The sequence below is a fragment of the Carcharodon carcharias genome, chromosome 12, assembly GCF_017639515.1.
Source record: "Carcharodon carcharias isolate sCarCar2 chromosome 12, sCarCar2.pri, whole genome shotgun sequence".
NCBI classification, from domain to species: domain Eukaryota; kingdom Metazoa; phylum Chordata; class Chondrichthyes; order Lamniformes; family Lamnidae; genus Carcharodon; species Carcharodon carcharias.
This window is the reverse complement of record NC_054478.1, coordinates 133763360-133781035: the sequence shown is the minus strand read 5'-3', so window position 1 is coordinate 133781035 and position 17676 is coordinate 133763360. Positions and strand designations below refer to the sequence as shown.

Here is a 17676-nt window from a genome sequence, read left to right as displayed (position 1 = left end):
CAAAGCTTCCACCTCCCAAAGCCTGTGACCTCCTCTAACCAGAAGGACAAGGGCAGCAGGCATAGTGCAAACACTACCACATCCAGGTTCCCCTACCCCTCCCCAAATCACACACCATCCTGACCTGGAAATGTATTGCAGTTGCTTCACTGTCGCTGAGTCAAAATCCTGGAAAATTGCGCTGTGGGTGTACTGACACCCACAGGGACTACAGCGGTTCAAGAAGGTGGCTTACCACGGCCTTCTCAAGGACAATTAAGGATGAGCAACAAATGCTGGCCTTGTCAATGGCATCCATACCTCCAGAAAGAATTTTTAAAAAGATGAGAGGAATTCACACTCTAATGATATGGGGATGGATCAAGGGATTGAGTGGTTATAGCAGGCAGGAAAGGCTGAACTAGCTGGGGCACATTTTTCTGGGTAAGGAAAAGGCTGAGGGCTCACCTGGTCGAGATCTTCAAGATTCTGACATAGACGTAGAGGTGGGGTTTCCACTTGTGGGGAATCCAAAACCAGGGGTCACCCTGCGGCTTTATGAAGGCTTCAAGCCCTCAGTAGAATGAGGTCATCAAACCTTGAAGTATTTTGTTTATTTTGAGGGCGTCACTTTGAAGGTTTTCGTATCGGTTGGTTTGCTTAATCGGGGATGGGGTGGGAAGGTGGAAGGGGCAAGCGATTCAGCATGTCTCTATTCAGATAAAGTGCAAGGATTGAGCAAAGCATGCTAATATCACTCCTTCAGCCCCCCCACATCAAGATAGCCTGGGGCCTTCAATTGCCTTTTTAGGGCAAAATTAATTTGAGTTGTGTGAAAAAGTGTGCTTTTTTGTTTAATGTCGTATCCTCCCCTTTTCCTTCCAGGTGGACCTTGGGATACTGAAGATCCTAACTGGTGTTGCCACCCAGGGAGCCATCTCTGTAGATACATCCAAGACTTACTTTGTTAGCACCTACAAGTTGGAGGTGAGCTCTAATGGAGAAGACTGGATGACCTATCGACAAGGGAAGAACCACAAGGTAAGAGCAGACAGATTTATATTGAGCAGATCTGAACCTAAACAGGTAAATGGATTCGAAATGTAGGTCAACCATGATTTAATGGATGTCGGAATGGGTTTGAGGAACTCAATGGCCATCACCTGCTCCTTTATTCTCAAAGGCTGTCTGACCTTGGGTATTTTGTTTTGCCGAATGGTCTGTGTTGGCACTTGAGGGAAAGGGAATGGAACACTTCTCCATTTCCTTCTAAAACAGGCCTCAAATTTTCTACCCAAGTAACTGTGTGAATGGTATAGAGCCTATGTTTAACAGTCATTCAGTTAGGAAACTGAACTTAGCTAGCTGGCAATAATTTAGGGATTCCCTGGGCTCCCGATCAGCTTGAATAGGCATCAGTATTTTTATCAAGACAGACATTAATCTATTATGTTTGAATATTGTCCTGTATGTATATAGTCTCTTAGACAGCCACACAGTAATCTCTCCCACCAGCATCCTCTCTTACTGATTGCATCTTTACTGATGTTAGTTCAGCTCTGTCACGCTGGCACTCAGTAACTCCTCACCCCTGTGTCCCATGGTACTGACTATCTCCACTGATACTAGTCCAGCTCCATCACAGGCTCACTCAGTAGCACCTCACCCAGTGCCCTGTGTTGCTGGCTGTATCTCTACTGAGTTTAGTCCCTTTCCCTACACAGTCACTTAGGGACCCTACCCCCCCAACAGCCTGTTGGTCGTTGTAGCTCTACTAATGTAAATCCAGCTCCCTCACACTGGCACTCAGTAACCCCTCTCCAGCACTCTCTTACAGACTGTATCTCCGCAGATGTTAACACAGCTTTTTTTTATTCTTTCATGGGATTTGTGTATGTTCAGCATTTATTGCCCATCCCTAATTGCCCTTGAGAAGGTGGTGGTGAGCCATCTTGAAACACTGCAGTCCATGTGGTGTAGGTACACCCACAGTACTGTTAGGGAGTGAGTTCCAGGATTTTGACCCAGTGACAGTGAAGGAATGGCGATATAGTTCCAAGGCTGGATGGTGTGTAGCTTGGAGGGGAATTTGCAGGTGATGGGGTTCCCATGTGTCTTCTGCCCTTGTCCTTCTAGGTAATAGAGGTTGTGAGTTTGGCTGGTGCTGTCAAAGGAGCCTTGGTGAGTTGCTGCATTGCAACTTGTAGATTTTACACACTGCTGCCACTGTGTGTTGGTGGTGGAGGGACTGAATGTTTAAGGTGGTGAATGGGAGGTGACAATCAAGCAGGCTGCTTTGTCCTGGATGGTGTTGAACTTCTTGAGTGTTGTGGGAGCTGCACTCATCCAGGCAAGTGGACAGTATTCCATCACACTCCTGACTTGTGCCTTGTAGGTGGTGGACAGGCTTCGGGCAGTCAGGAAGTGAGTTACCCCAGAATTCTCAGCCTCTGACCTGCTCTCGTTGCCCACAGTATTTATATAGCTAGTCCTGTTCAGTTTCTGGTCAATGGTGACCCCCAGGATGTTGATAGTGAGGGATTCAGTAATGGTAATGCCATTGAATGTCAAAGGGCAATAGTTGGATTCTCTCTTCTTGGAGATGGTCATTGCCTGGCACTTGTGAGGCATGGATGTCACTCACTTACCTGGCTTGTTGCTGTCTTGTTTCATTGTGACCAGGGACAATAAACTGATTCCTACAATGGAAAAACATCATGGAATGAAAAATGATTTTATAAAATCAAAAGAATAAATAGATAGGCTGAAGTGAGAAGTTTATTATAATTTTTCCTACTCATGTTTTGAGCAAAATGCTGGTGACAAGACCTTTCCTTGGGCCTGAAGGATCCTGGATTATATTACAAGCATCAAAACCCAACAGCAAAAGGAGGAATTAGAAGCCAGTGCTGCTGATCTTTTGTCTAGACAAGGTGGATTTCCTTGCACAAATATATCTCAGTAAATAGATTGAGGAATGTGAAATTTAGCACTTGCATTAAATCCTGTCAACATACCACTCACTCATTTACCCCTCCCTATTATTATCTGGGAGGCCCAGGGATCAGCTCAATGTCGGGATACCTGGGGAGATTCAGCAGTTGAATGGGAGTTTGCGAGGACTCGTGGTTGGGTCCGGAGGGGGTGGAAGGGATGAGAGGGAGTGGTGGTGGAAAGGGGCTCTGCTCCAGACTCTGTGCGAGGACGGCCTCTGATCAGGTAGTGGCAGCTGGATAGTTACTTCAATTTTTTGCTTTCTGTGAGCAAGGGAAACCTGCATCGCTGTTGATATGCGGTTGTCAGCTGGAGAGACAGCGTCACAATGTTGTGACAAGTGAGACTTTGCAGCAATGAAGCAGCAAGTGGCAACTGTGAGTGACAAGAAGGGAAGACTTTCATTTCGATAGCCTCTTTCATGACCTCAGGATGTCCCAAAATGATTTACAGCCAATGAAGTGCCTTTGAAGTCACTGTTGCAGGGAAATGCGGCAGCGAATTTCTGCACAGCAAGCTCCCACAAATAAACAATGTGATAATGACAAGATAACCTATTTCAGCGATATTGGTTGAGAGAACATGTATAAGAGCACATGAAACAGAGGTAGGATTAGGCCATTTGGCACATTGAAGCTGCTCTGCCTTTCAATGAGATTGTGGCTGATTTTCTACCTCAGTTTCACTCTTCCACCCTATCCCATATCCCGTGATATCCAAAAACCTATTGATCTCAGTCTTGAATATAATCAATGACTGATCTTGCACTGCCCTCTGGGATAGAGAATTCCAGACAATCTCCTTAGAGTGAAAAAAGCTCTCCGCATCTCAGTCCTAAATGGTCGACCCTTTAACCTGAGGCTGTAACTCCATGTTCCCCCCAGCCAGGGCAAACATCCTCCAAGTATCTACCCACTCTTTAAGAATTTTATACATTTTAATTAGGTTGCCTCTCATTTTTCTAAATTCTATTGAAAATAGGCCCAGTCTACTCAATTTCTCCACCTCAGATAACCCTCATATCCCAGGAATCAGTCTAGTTAACCTTCACTGCACTGCTTCTAAGAGATGCACATCCTTCTTTAGATAATGAGACCAAAACTTTACATACAATATTCCAGGTGTGGCCTCACCAAGGCTTTATGCAATTGCAGTAAGACTTCTTCACTCTTGTACTCCAATCCTTTTGAAATAAAGGCTAAAATACCATTCGCTTCCTTAATTGCTTCCTGCACCTCTGTGTTAACTTACTATGATTCCTGTAGCAGGACACCCAGGTCCCTCTGAATGCCAACATTCCTCAGACTCACACCTTCCAAAAAATATTCTGCTTTTCTATTTTTCCTACCGAAGTGGAAAACTTCATATTTCTCCACATTTTACTCTATCTACCACGTTCTTGCCCATTCACTTAACTTGTCCATATTTCTCTGCAACTTCTTTGTCTGCACTTCACAGCTTACATTTTCCCCCAACTTTGTAATGCCAGTAAACTTGGATACATTACATTCAGTCCCTTCATCAAACTCATTGATATAGGTTATAATTGTTAAGGCCCAAGCAGTGATCCTGGTGATACCACACTAGTTGCAGCCTGCCAACCTAAAATTGCCTATTGATTCCTATTCTCTTTTTTCTGTCCATTAACCAAACCTAAATCTGTGCTAATATATTTCATTCAATCCCATGAACCTTAATTTTGTGTAATGACCTCCTGTGTGGCACATTAGGGAGAGCTTTTTGAAAATCCAAATAGCCTCTATCCATTGGTTCCTCCTTATCTACCTTTGGTGGTTAAATACTCAAAAACTTCTTTGTAGATTTGTCAAACACGATTTCCCTTTCCTAAATTCATGTTGACTCTGACCAATCATATTTTGATTGTCTAAGTGTCCTGTTACCATGTCCTTCATGCATTCATGTCACACAAGTGAGCTCCCTGCAGCCATTAACTGCTGCAATCACACAATCCACTGACTAAACATACTCCAATCAGCCCCTAATATTACATCTTGATATCAGCAAATCACGATGGATTCTTGGCAATGCAGGTGAAGGAGAGTAAAAGAATGAGAGTAAAGAAAGGTAGAGAGATGAAGGAAGAGAATGAGGGAAGAAACAAAGGCCCCAAGGGCCCTATCTGCCTTGTGGCAATAATTGAAGACATGACCAATATTCCTTCCTCAACGTGACTGCCAAGAACAGATTGACTGGTCATTCATCTCGTTGCTGTTTATGGGATAGTGCTGACACAGAGTAATTGCTGCATTTCCCTATCTAGAGACAATCAATGCAATTGTCTGAAGGCCTTTGATATGTTGCATATGCATTTAGGGGCCATTAAAAGAGAAATGTTGTCTTGCTTACTCATCTGAAGCAATCCACAGGAGTTAATTTAAGGCCTGGTTGGAGAGATGCTGGAATGATGTTGAGGGAGGAGACTGTACAAGAACCATCATCAGCTGGAGTGGAAAGCACTTTCCACAGCTGCCTGTAGAAACCTGGCTGGAAACTGGCCAAGCTCACTTGCAAACGTGTTGGTGTAAACATGCATCCTGGAGAGGGCTTTTGAACCTGATGGTTGCCACCTGCTTTTCTGGTTCATATTCTGCTTTTCTTAATAAAACAAAAGCATTTTCAACCTAATGCCCATTGTGCTTGGTAATACAGACTCCTGATCAGTGAGAACCAACCACCCAGTTTAGTTACTCAGGTTTCTTGAGCTGCTTGAGCCTTTCTGATTGCTAGCTATGCTGCAGGTCATGGGTACTGTAACTTACTCAAGTACCCATGACCCGTGTGTGAGCTGTGACAGGAAGTGTCGTCCACTTTTAGGAGGAGGGCCACCATAACAAACCTGTTTCTGACCTTGGTCAACGCCATCTTGTGCGCACATCAGACGGTGGCCACTAGGCAGAGATCAGATGCAGGGGGCAAAATCGTTTGGTCCCGTTGGCAGTGGGTGTCATGTTGGCCGTGAGCGGACAATATGGCAAGAAGGCCAAAAATTGGTTTTATGCCGTCGTTAAACTAGTTTGCGATTGTCCGCTCCACCCATCTATGGGGTTTCCTGCCGGGAACCTAATTTCAATACTTTAGCATCTCATTATAAGCCTTGCCCTCCGGATCATCCCTCCACACTGGATCATCCAGGCACGCTGGTGTCATTGCACCTGGCGAGCGGCACTTCACTCAGGACTTCGAGGCTTGTTTGCCTATCTTATTTGGGGCAGCACTCACGGTCATCAGTGCCAGGCTGCGCAGGCAGCACCACCAAAGTGATTTTTAGGGGGCTTAGGGGCAGGTCTCTACCTACCAGATCAGTCGTAAGGCAGGAGTGGCTTTTCAACGGCTGCAGGGCTAGGGTTTGCTTGGGGAAAGGGGAGAAGTGGCCTCAGGCAAGGGAAGAGGCTGCAGGGTGAGGCTGTACTGGGTAAGGGGGGTACCCCAAGGTGTGTGTGGGGCACATGGTGATTTGCGCAAGTGGCCTCAAGATGGTGAGGGCTGAGGAGGCAGCCTCCAGAGGAGATGAGGCCAAATGGAAATGTGAGAGTTTGTGTGAGAGAGTGAGTGGTGATGTCCCTTGAGCTGGCAGTGAGTGTGTGATGGGTTTGTGAGTATGTGAGTTTAGAGTGATGAGATGGTTGTCTTACCCTGGCGGCACAGATAAAATCATTCATTCTCTTTCTGCATTGGATGGCCAACCTCTTCTGTGCAGCATTGGCATTGACCACCATTGCCACCGCCTGTCTAGCCAGGTTGGTGAGATTGCTGGACCTCCTGCAGCTAGAGCAGAGATGGAAGACATCACATCAAGCCTCCAAAAAGCATTCCAGTGACAGGCCACTGAACTCTTCTTGGCTTTCAGGACCCTGTCTTCACTGGAGCAGTCCTGGGCTGCGAGCATTGAGAACTGTGTGTGCATGGCTGCAGTTTAGATATGGCATTCGGAGTGAGGAAATGGTGAAGTAACAGTGTGGTGGGCAATTCAGAGGCCACCCGCTGGTGAGACAGCGAGTTTCCTGTGGCTGCATAATTAACGGGGCAAGAAGCGGATGGTATGGCTCAAAAACCCGCCATTGCGGCTTACGGGTAAAACATCATTTTACACATCCGCTACCGCATTTAGTACAAATCTGGGACGATTCTGCCCAGGAACTCTGAAGGACTCTCCCATCCCAACCAAGAGGTATTAATAATAATAACTGCAACACCCCCTTGGAGGTCGGCTCACTCACCTCTTGAGCCCCCTATGCTCTGGGTGTTTTACAGTGGTTGGGTGGGGGGGGAGGAGTGATGGGGGTGGTGTTGTTTTTGTGGGGCGGAGGGGAAGTGGGAGAGCTCAGCTTTTCTGTGATGGAATTAATCAATCAAGATTAATTCTGGAAGTCTCTTCCACTTACATCTGTTACTCTGCAGGGTGGGAGAGGAAGCGCTTCTAATCTCCAAGTCGCCTCGAGGCTTATTAATTCTTTATTTACACTGATTCGAGTACAGAATTCCAATGTGCTGCTGTATTGTAAGAAGAACATTAAAATGTATTGGTTAAAGCAGTTTTCCATTCATTATAATTAAACTGAACGATGAGAGCTGCAATTGTTTCAGTAAAAGGAAACTATAGAATCCATAAATAAAAGGCAGGAAAGTGGAGTTAAAGCCACAATCAGATCAGCCATCATCTTATGAAAGGATCAAGGGCCCAAGTAGCCTACTCATGCTCTTATTTCTTATGACCTTATGAACTCTAGCAATGAGTTCGATGCACAGACATCACTGTTGATTTATGTTGCTGGTCAGACAGAATGCTCCCAAAATCCACCTAGTGGCGTGTTGGGTGGCCAATGTGATCCCCTCCTTCCCTCCCCATGAATATAATTGGCCTCCCAATACTCTGTGAATATGGGGTAAAGAGTAGGTTGCTCTCCTCCGGTGTATTCCTGGAGGTTCTGTACTTGACCTCCACCACTGGTGCCCCACACCAATCCCCCCCACCCCCCACACACTCCTGCCATTGGTCCATCCTCCAGCCTCACTGCCTCCATGGCCAATCAGAAAAGAGGCAGATATTTTGATACCTGATTGGATTAATCTTGACTGACATTCAAACAGCCCTTCTTCCCCAACCTCCATCTATCCAATTAATATATGGAAGCCTTCACGATAATGAAAAATACACTTTAATGCTAGGTTTTTCCTCATAACCATGTCCTGGAGATTAATCTTTAATTCTTGGAAACTCCAGGGCAATCCTGGAGGGATGGCAATTAGCTTAACTATATCTTACCATTGCAAAATGGCTGCTGAATTTACTTGCAAATTGGCAATCCTTAAAGAAATGAATTGAACTTGAAGCACTTAGGAGAGCATGGATAAAGTATTATGTAATGTTAATGTTTCCTCTTGTCCACAATGGAATGTTTGGTTTGGCACCTTGTCTTCTCAAAAATTCGCTAACATTAATCTCTACCCTAATTTAAAGAAACCGGGTTACGTTCAGTGGAGATGACCCATTTGGAGTGCAGTAAGTGGGATGGGATTGGAAGAGAGAGCTTTAGAGACTTCTAAGGAAATTAGCTAAATTGGATTGAGACATCTGTGAGTTGGAAGAGAGCACTTTCTTCTTGGAAAATGAAGACGTCTTTTTAGGAATAAAATCAGTACATAAACAATTGAAACACAACTTTGAACAAGATGGTGAAGAAAGAATCAGGCCAGGTGCCAAGTAATGTTTCTGGCGCATGCCTTGCGATGTTCCATGAAAATAACATGGGCAACAAGGGACCTTCCGTGCATGAGGCTGGAAGTTTTCCTTCAGGACACAATTTTCATTGACACCTCAAGGCTGTAGCAGGTGCTCTAGAAAAATAGGTCCATGTGGAAAACTTCATCCCTCAGCGCCATGGGGCTAAATTAATAACATGTATTTTATTTAGACTGGTCCAGGCTAGGCAAACACGAGAGGCACTATATGATGTGACTTGAAAGGATAGGCATCACTGAATCACCACTTGCAAGATCTTACCTTGCAAAATATAAATTCAGGAGCGCATACGGAATATAAGTACTTACCTTAGCTAGTTTCCAAGCATGAAATATTCTATCTCACACCCTCATTCCCCCAGTCAGCTAACATGGATCACTAAAAAAAACATAGCATTTATTCAGCGAATTCGGGTCTGGATAATGAGCTCAATTCTTCAAATGGCGCTCTGGATGTGAAGATCACCCTTTTCAATTTGGATTCCAGTTGGTGAGATCAGCTCTTTAAACAGAGGCCCTGATGGTGAGTCAGTTTTGGCCCTCAGTGGTGAGCGTTTCCCTTGTTAATTAGGACTGCCATTGGCAACCCCCCCTTCTCTTTAAAAAGATTTCCTTATGGCGACCCCTCATCCCAGCCCGTTCCCACCCCCACCCCCACCACCAGTGAAATCTTTAATTGAATACCACTCTACTTCCTAGATACTTCTAGAGCTTATGTTGTAGCACCAGAAACCAATCAGCACACACAGAGATCAAATGTACCAGGTAGGATTACCGACTGCAATCAAATGTATTCCTGGAGGTTTCATCACAGGACTTGCCCACAGTGATGTACTGCCTCCCTAGCCCAGTTGGAAAGCAAAAAGACTCATTTCCCAATTGACTGTCAGCCAAACAGATTTTTTTTTTTCACCTATTTTCACCTGTTTTTTATATTTGGTAAAGAGAAATGTTTCAAAGAAAATCGAACAAAAACAATCCTTTTTTTTAAATGTCCCGATGATTTTCCTCCAGGGTTGCCCACAACGTTGTCCTGGGGGCTAATCTACAAGAGACTCCAGGCCAATCCTGGAGGGTTGGTAACGCTGGGACTTTGCTTTCGGGGGTTGTGAGGGGAGAAGGGGAGTGGTAACAAAGGCCAATGGAAAGGATGAAGCCTGAAAAAGGCTTTTGTACTGAGAGAGCAAACACAGGCCCCTTCAATGGAAAATTCCAGCATGTCAACTTCTGGTTACATTTTAAACGCAAAAAAAAAATATGCCAGTAAATCTCCTCACACTAAAACTCTGCTGCCGGGTAACTGCAGCCCTGTTCCAGTTTGAATAAGACTAATGTTCCACCAGATTTCCTCAAATTCTTTTCATCCCAGAGGTACTGTGTTGGAAAGGTTAGAGTTGTAAGTAAAATTCATCAGTTCCAGCAACGCTCAAATGCATAATTAGCCCATTTATATTCGCCTCGTCTGCTAGAATCCAGCCTAAATTAACTGCTCCTTCAAAGCAGAGTGGAGGTTTTTCTGTTAATGCTAGGACCGCGGGCTGTAATTTCCTCGCTTCGCCCTCACAGTCATAATTCACGGCAGCCAAAATAAGACTCAAAACGCACATTTCGCCAACATGCTGGTGCTCTGACCCTCAGCCTGGAAACTGGCTGTGCATTCAACAGTATTTAAAGATTAGGGTTTTCCACTTGCACCTCATGTGTAAATCCCACCGAGTGTCGTTCCAAAGTCCCAGTTTTTAGACGGGTGGGGGAGGGGTGGGATTTTATCCAGTGGGTAACATTGCAATTCGCTCCTGCTCACCCTCCCATCTTCCACCCTCTACCGCCCCTATACTCCCTGATACCAAGTCCCATTCACCCATCACCCCTGCACTCTGTTGACCCACATTGGCTGTGAGCCTCCTTCTTTCAGATTGTAGACTGAACTGTTTCTTGGCTTGTTGGTGGCTTGATGGGGGCAGGGTACCCCTTACATATTGCACAAGATGACACGACCAGAGTGGTGATGGCATTCATAGCCTGCGCCTTGACTCTGTGAGCCTGGTTGTTTGTTCCCTGGAGGGGCCCAGGAAGGGGGAGGGTGTGTGGGACGTGGTAAACAGGGACCTGTTATCAAGGGCTGCGATCATGTCAAGACTTAGCTGATCACAAAGCAGATAAAGATGAGGAAGGCCATCGCATTCATAGGAAGCCCACCTTTATAACCTGTTTCTGTGATTTATTGTACTCATCCCAGTGGGTCCCTTCTCTTTATCCCTCCTAGTACACGTTGTTTATTCCTTCTCACAATCCTTTTTAAATTTGATTGATGATTCCATTTTGACTCCCTGTTAATTTCACAGGCCAGTGAAAAGGACCTGCCTGGTTTTCCATGTATTGTAATTAACAGAAGGAAAATGCATTCACAGCTTGGGATTCCCAACCGCCGAGCAGTTTTCCTTTATGCACTTTTCGATGCCAGATGCCCAGGTGCCAAAGGCGATGGATTCAATCCTGCCTCCGAGCAGCAAAATTAGAGTGATAGAGGTTGCTGAGGTAACATACAGTTGTACATGTATTCATAGACATACATGCAGCCAAACAAATGCAGACACATGCTTTTATCACACAGACACTTATATAGACATATACACATAGGCAGACCAACACATACATATAGATGCACACCCGCAAATACAGACAAACACCGATGCATATACACAGATATGCCCTCAATGACGCAGGCACACACCAAAAAATTAAAATATAATGGCCCAGATTTTGCAGTCAGCAGTGAAGGAATAGCACTTGCTGTTCACCTCATTAACAGGGTCCCAGAGTTTCACAGGTATTAGGGTGGACACTTGCTGCCATTGGGTGTCTGGCCCAGTGTAGCATTCTCTTCATGGAATCCATGGCATGTGTGAGCAAAGTGAGGAACAGCAAAGCTCTTCATCCAATCAGGTTGAAGAATCCTCAATGAGAATGTTTTTCAGTCCATTGCAGGGTTTTACTTGGAGCTGGTGTACTTGGTCACCGCCTTTGTCCCTTCCGACACGGTGGTCTTGGCCAGTTAGTTCCCTGGACAGCCGCTTGTGGAAGGCGGTCTGGATCTCCGCTTGTTGTAATGGACCAGGCGGGAAGCCTCACCCGTGATACGCTCGAAAATATCGTTTACGAATGAGTTCATGATGCTCATGGCCTTGGAGGAGAGGCTGGTGTCGGGATGAACGTGCTTCATCACTTTGTAGATGTAGATGGAGTAACTCCCCTTCCTCGACCTTCTCTGCTTCTTCCCTTCCTTCACTAATGGTTTCTTTAAGGCTTCTTGGCTCTCTTCTTGGGAGCTGGTTTCTTCTCATCAACCAATGAGACATGCGGTGTCTAAATCAGGAAGTATAAAGCAGGAATTATAAATTAAGTTTGAACCATGTGCAGAAAGTGAAGTAAACATTAGGAGAAAAAGCTGGTATTAAAGATAAAAGAAGTGGAGAAAGTTTAAAACAAAGAAAATTATCCCAAGTGTCAAGAACTGTAGCTTGTGAAATCATTGCAATGAATACTTAACCTGCTTATGTCAATTTTCTCCTTTTTTTTAACTTTATCTGTTACCATCTGAAGGCCTGAAATTGGGATTGACTGTTCTTAGATAGTGTGTGAAAAATCGGCCAGGGTTTCAGCTGCTCCAAGCTGAAGATCTGGCTGTGTGCATGGTTTCTCACTTGGCGAAACAGCACCACATTTAGAACTGGGAGAGGGGGCTTTAAGGAACAAGAAGAAGCAGCTTCAAATGAATCCTTGTGCACATCAACTTATACTAAAGCATTTATTTCCTTCTCTAGTTGTTTCCAGCCAACACAGATGGTAACGAGGTGGTCCTGAACACACTGACCCCACCTGTCCTGGCACGCTTTGTCCGGATTAGGCCTCAGATGTGGACCAATGGAATATCGATGCGTTTTGAGCTCTATGGATGCCAGATTACAAGTGAGCTTTCCCTCTTCCTTGCTCTACTCCTTTGTCAATTTTTTCCCCCCTCTTTATTCTTTCATGGCATTTGGGCATTGCTGGCAAAGCCAGCATTTGCTGCACCACCCCTCTTTGTCCTTGAACTGAAGATTTCGGAGGACAATTAAGAGTGAACCACATTGCTGTGGGTCTGGAGTCACATGTAGGTCAGACCAGCAGATTTCCTTCCCTAATAGGCATCAGTGAACCAGGTGGGTCTCTATGACAACTGATGATAGTTGTCCCAGTCACCATTACTAAGACTATCTTTATATTCCAGACTTACTAAGTCAATTCAAATTTCACAGCTGCCCTGGCAGGATTTGAACCCATGTCTCCAGAGCAATAGTCTGGGCCTTTGGGTTACAAGTGTAGTGACATTACCACTATGCCACCATCTTCCTTCCTTTCAGGAAGCACCTGTTAAGATAAGTGACCGGCCTTTGCTGTGTCCATTAGTTTTATCATTGACTCAAACTGAATGTGTAAGAAAATGTCATGCATCGGTCGAGATATTAAATAGACCATGGTTTTAATTTCCTGACAGCACCCACCCTCCCTCTCCTCCCATTTCCCTCCTGGATATGTTGACTCCTTGAAGCTCTGGCATTGTATCTTACCCAAGTTCCATCACTAGCCTGAGACTAGGAAGCACTTAATCTGTAAAAGGCCTCACAGACAAACCCAATCCTGCCCTCACATATGTAATTTTCCAGCAGGGACCTTGACTTAAGGAAGGAAGAACTTGTATTTATATATAGCATCTTTAATGTAGCAGAAGTCTACGTTACAAGGCTCTTCATAGGAGCGCAATCAAACAAAATTTGTCACTGAGCCAGATAAAGAGATATTAGGATAGGTGACCAAAGGTTTGCTCACAGAGGGAGTTCCTAAGAAGGAGAAAGAGGTAGAGAGGCAGAGAAATATACAAAGGGAACTTTAAAAATTAGCTTTTCATTTGCAGGGAAACGGGCATTGCTGGCCAGGCCCGCATTTATTACCCATCCCTAACTGCCTTTGAGGCCGTGTCAAAGCATCTTCTTGAACTGCTGCAGTCCGTCATAGTTTCTTTTGGTACAACTGGTTTGCTAGGCCATTTCAGAGGGTAGTTAAGAGTCAGCCATGTTGCTTTGAATCTGGAGCCACAAAAAGGCCAGGTCAGGTAAGGGTGGCAGATTTTGTTCTCAAAAGGACATGAGTGAACCAATTGGGTTTTTATGATGATCTGTGGGTTACTAGTCCACTAACATAACCACAACCCTACCGTACCTTGTCACAGAACTCAGGGCCTGGTCAGTTGATTATACAGCTACTAAAGGTGGATTGAATGTAATTGAAGGTTCCTCAAGAAGCCAGAATTAGAAGAACAAGGAGATCTCAAGAGGGTTGTAGAGCTGGCGGAGGGTACAGAGATAAGGAATGGTGAGAACGGTAGTACATGATCTGATGCAGGCCACACTAGCTTCTTAAGTTCCAGTATAAGGTGCCTATTGCCATACAATGACGGCCTCTCTTTTAACAGATGCACCTTGCTCCGATATGCTGGGATTGCTTTCCGGAATTATCCCCGACTCCCAGATCTCGGCCTCCTCTACGCGGGACTACCACTGGTCATCAGGCAGTGCCCGGCTTGTTGCCAGCCGATCTGGATGGTACCCACGACAGTCTCACCCTCCGCCTGGCACGGAATGGCTCCAAGTGGCCTTGCCCATCCCAAAGACCATCAGCGCCATCATCATCCAGGGTGCACGAGGAGCATCGGTGGTGGATGGTGGGACAGGAGGAGAGAATAAGGCTTTCGTGCGGAAGTTTAAATTAGCTTACAGCATGAATGGAGTCAACTGGACATTTGTGAAGGAATCGGGAGGATCACGACACAAGGTATGGCCCCCTCAATTTCTTCAATTTTTTGCAACGTATTTGTGCCTATTAAAGTTAACCACTGCACATGATGTTTCCACAAGTTTAAACATTAAACACCTTTAACATTCGCTCCCTCCGCCATTAACACATAGTAGCAGCAGTGTGTACCATCTACACAATTCACTGCAGCAATTTGCCAAGGCTCCTTAGATAGCACCTTCCAAACACACGGCCTCAAACACCTAGAAGTACAAAGAAGTACAAGATAGATGGGAATACCACGACCTGCAAGTTCCCTTCCAAGTCAAACACCATCCTGAATTGGAAATACATCGCTATTCCTTCAATGTCGCTGGGTCAAAATCCTGGAGCTCCGTCCGTAACAGCCTTGTGGGTGTGCCTACACCACATGGACTGCAGCGGTTCAAGAAGGCAGCTCACCACCACTTTCTCGAGGGCAACTAGGGATGGGCAATAAATGCTGGCCCAGCCAGCGACACCCACATCCCATGAAAGAAAAAGTCCCAGTCAGAATGGAGATGATTGGGCCTTTCCCCTACCAATCACATCTGGGGCTGACAACTGGGAATGATGTTACGTACATAAGCTGAAGAACTATCCTCCACTCACAGCATTTTGCTGGAGAAGTTATCCTGCTTTTATTGGGAGACTTTGCTGTAGTTTTGGTTGTGAGCTCTCTTTGCTGTAGCTCATTGAGACTCTGCTTAACTACTCTGCTTGCCGCAAAGTAGACTTTGGAAGGTCCTGCCAAAATTCCACTCTCCCTCCAACTCATTGGCTGACACTGTGGGATCAATACTCGTTCTTAAAAAAAGGCAATTATTTTTGTGCTCTTGAATACGCTAACACACCAGGGTGAGAGGCGTCGGGGGAAAGTGAGGGGAGGGAACCTTGACCATAGACATTCAATATTTGACACAACTGTATACTCCAATGTGTGAATCTTCTAAGTGGTGAGTTTTTGGGGGCTTTTGGGTCACTAGGGTAGTCGCATCTAATCACCTTCAGCCACATCCCACATCCTTACCAGCTCATCGGACAGAACCAGAGTGGGAACTTCGGCTGACATTTTTCCATCCAGATGGAAATTAATTGAATTAATTTCATGTAATTTGAATGTGAAGTGAAAAACTGACTTGCAATCTTAACCTGTGCAGTCTTACTTAATTCTAAAGCTTTCATTCTCTCATGGGATGGGATGTGGGTGTCACTGGCAAGGCCAGTATTTGTTGTCCATCCCTAATTGCCCTTGAACTGAATGACTTTCTAGGCCATTTAAGAGACCGTTTTTAAGAGTCAACCACATTGCTAGGTCTGGAGTCACATGTAGGCCAGACTGGGTAAGGATGGCAGATTTCCTTCCCTAAAGGGCGTTAGCGAACCAGGTGGGTTTTTACGACAATCAACAATGGTTTCATGGTCACCATCACTGAGACTAGCTTTTAATTCCAGATTTATTAATTGAATTTAAATTCCACCCGCAGCCTTGGTGGGATTTGAACCCATGTCCCCAGAGCATTAGCCTGGGCTTCGGGATTACTAGTCCAATGACACTATCATTACGCTACCATCTCACCATTATTAAAATAATATGATGTGTTTTATAATCTGTGTACAGCAAGAGGGGACAGTGACAGCTACCCCTGGAATCTCGCAAGGGTGGTATCGAGATGCTGTTTCTGTACAAAGTACTAATACAAGCACAAAAGTGGGCACCCTATGTTAGGAAGGATGTTGAGGCTTTAGAGAGGGTGTAGAGGAGATTTACCTGAACGGTAATACTCAGAATGCTCACTTGTGTGGCTCCTGTCAGGCTCAGGTGATGCCAGGAGTCTGTGTCTGTCTAGCTTAAGGAAGCAGCACGTGTAAAATCTCATTGAGATCCCATCGCAGATTGGCAATTGGGATGAATTGTTGCTGGCAATTCTTACCCCTATTATTTGCCGCAGTGAAATTGATGTTGATCGCGCATATTCTAAACTCCTGTTGCCAACCTAAAAGGCTTCAGGAATAGTTGACGCATGCACCAGTGGCCACAGTGTGAGCCGAGTGCGCGTGCTCAACCATTCCTAATGCCTTTTCGGGTGCCGGCAGGAGTTACAGTGGACCTCAAAAGCATTGCCTGAAACAGTGGTGGAAGAGGATTCAATTGTAATTTGGACATATACTTGAATTGGACATATACTTGAAGGGGAAATACTTGCAGGGTTATGAAGAAAGGACGGGGGAGTGGGACTAATTGGAGAGCTCTTTCAAGTAGTCAGCAGAGGCATAATGGGCCGAATGGCGTTCTTCTATGCTGCACCATTCTATGATTCATTCTATGATTCCATTCTATGATTGGAGCAGTAGAATTCTTGAGACAAGAAGGTGCAGCCAAGAGAGAAATGGACAGAAAATCAAGTAGGAAAGCCCTTTATATATATATATATATATATATATATATATAAAAACAATGTTTTTCATTATCAGAGAACGAGAGAAAAAGCCTATTGCCAGTCTGGGTTTGCTAATTAATAATTTAGTGAATTTGTTTCCAATTGACTTAATTTCCATTTCCTAGCTAAGGGCTACATGGCAAAAACAATATTCAGAGCAGTTTGTAACATTTGCATCTCCTCCACATGCCAGAAAGGAAGTGAGAGAGAAAATCTTACATTTCAGCAGCATCTTTCGTGTCCTCAGGAAGCGGAGTCACTCTTGTAATGTGGGAAGCACGGCAGCCAATATGTGCACAGCAAGCTTCCACAAACAGTATTGTGATAATGACCAATCTGTTTTTTCTTGTTGATGGTTGAGGGATACATGTTGGCCAGGACTCAAGGGAGAGCTCCCCACTCCCCAGTCTTGTTCCAAGCTGACACTCCAGTGATGAATGTATAAAGTGTGTTGCACAGTTGAAGGTGCCATCTTTTCAGTGGAACCACAGTCCTCTCAGGTGCACTTAAAAGATTCCATGATGCTACCTTGGTCCTGGCCAATATTTATTTATTTCATTGCTGCTTGTGGGAGCTTGCTGTGTGCAAATTGGTTGCAGCTCTTCCTACATTACAACAGCAACTATATTTC

At 45.0% G+C, this 17676-nt stretch overlaps 1 protein-coding gene across 2 annotated transcripts in view; it reads left to right on the top strand.

Moving 5' to 3' along the window:
* Window positions 1-17676, top strand: part of LOC121285329 (neuropilin-2-like) — a 105382-nt gene that overhangs the window by 47789 nt on the left and 39917 nt on the right. For both annotated transcript variants that reach the window (XM_041201814.1, XM_041201817.1), the window contains exons 7-9: window positions 865-1020; window positions 12558-12702; window positions 14246-14604. In XM_041201814.1, the coding sequence (XP_041057748.1) occupies window positions 865-1020; window positions 12558-12702; window positions 14246-14604 (660 nt within the window). The remainder of the gene's footprint in view (window positions 1-864; window positions 1021-12557; window positions 12703-14245; window positions 14605-17676) is intronic.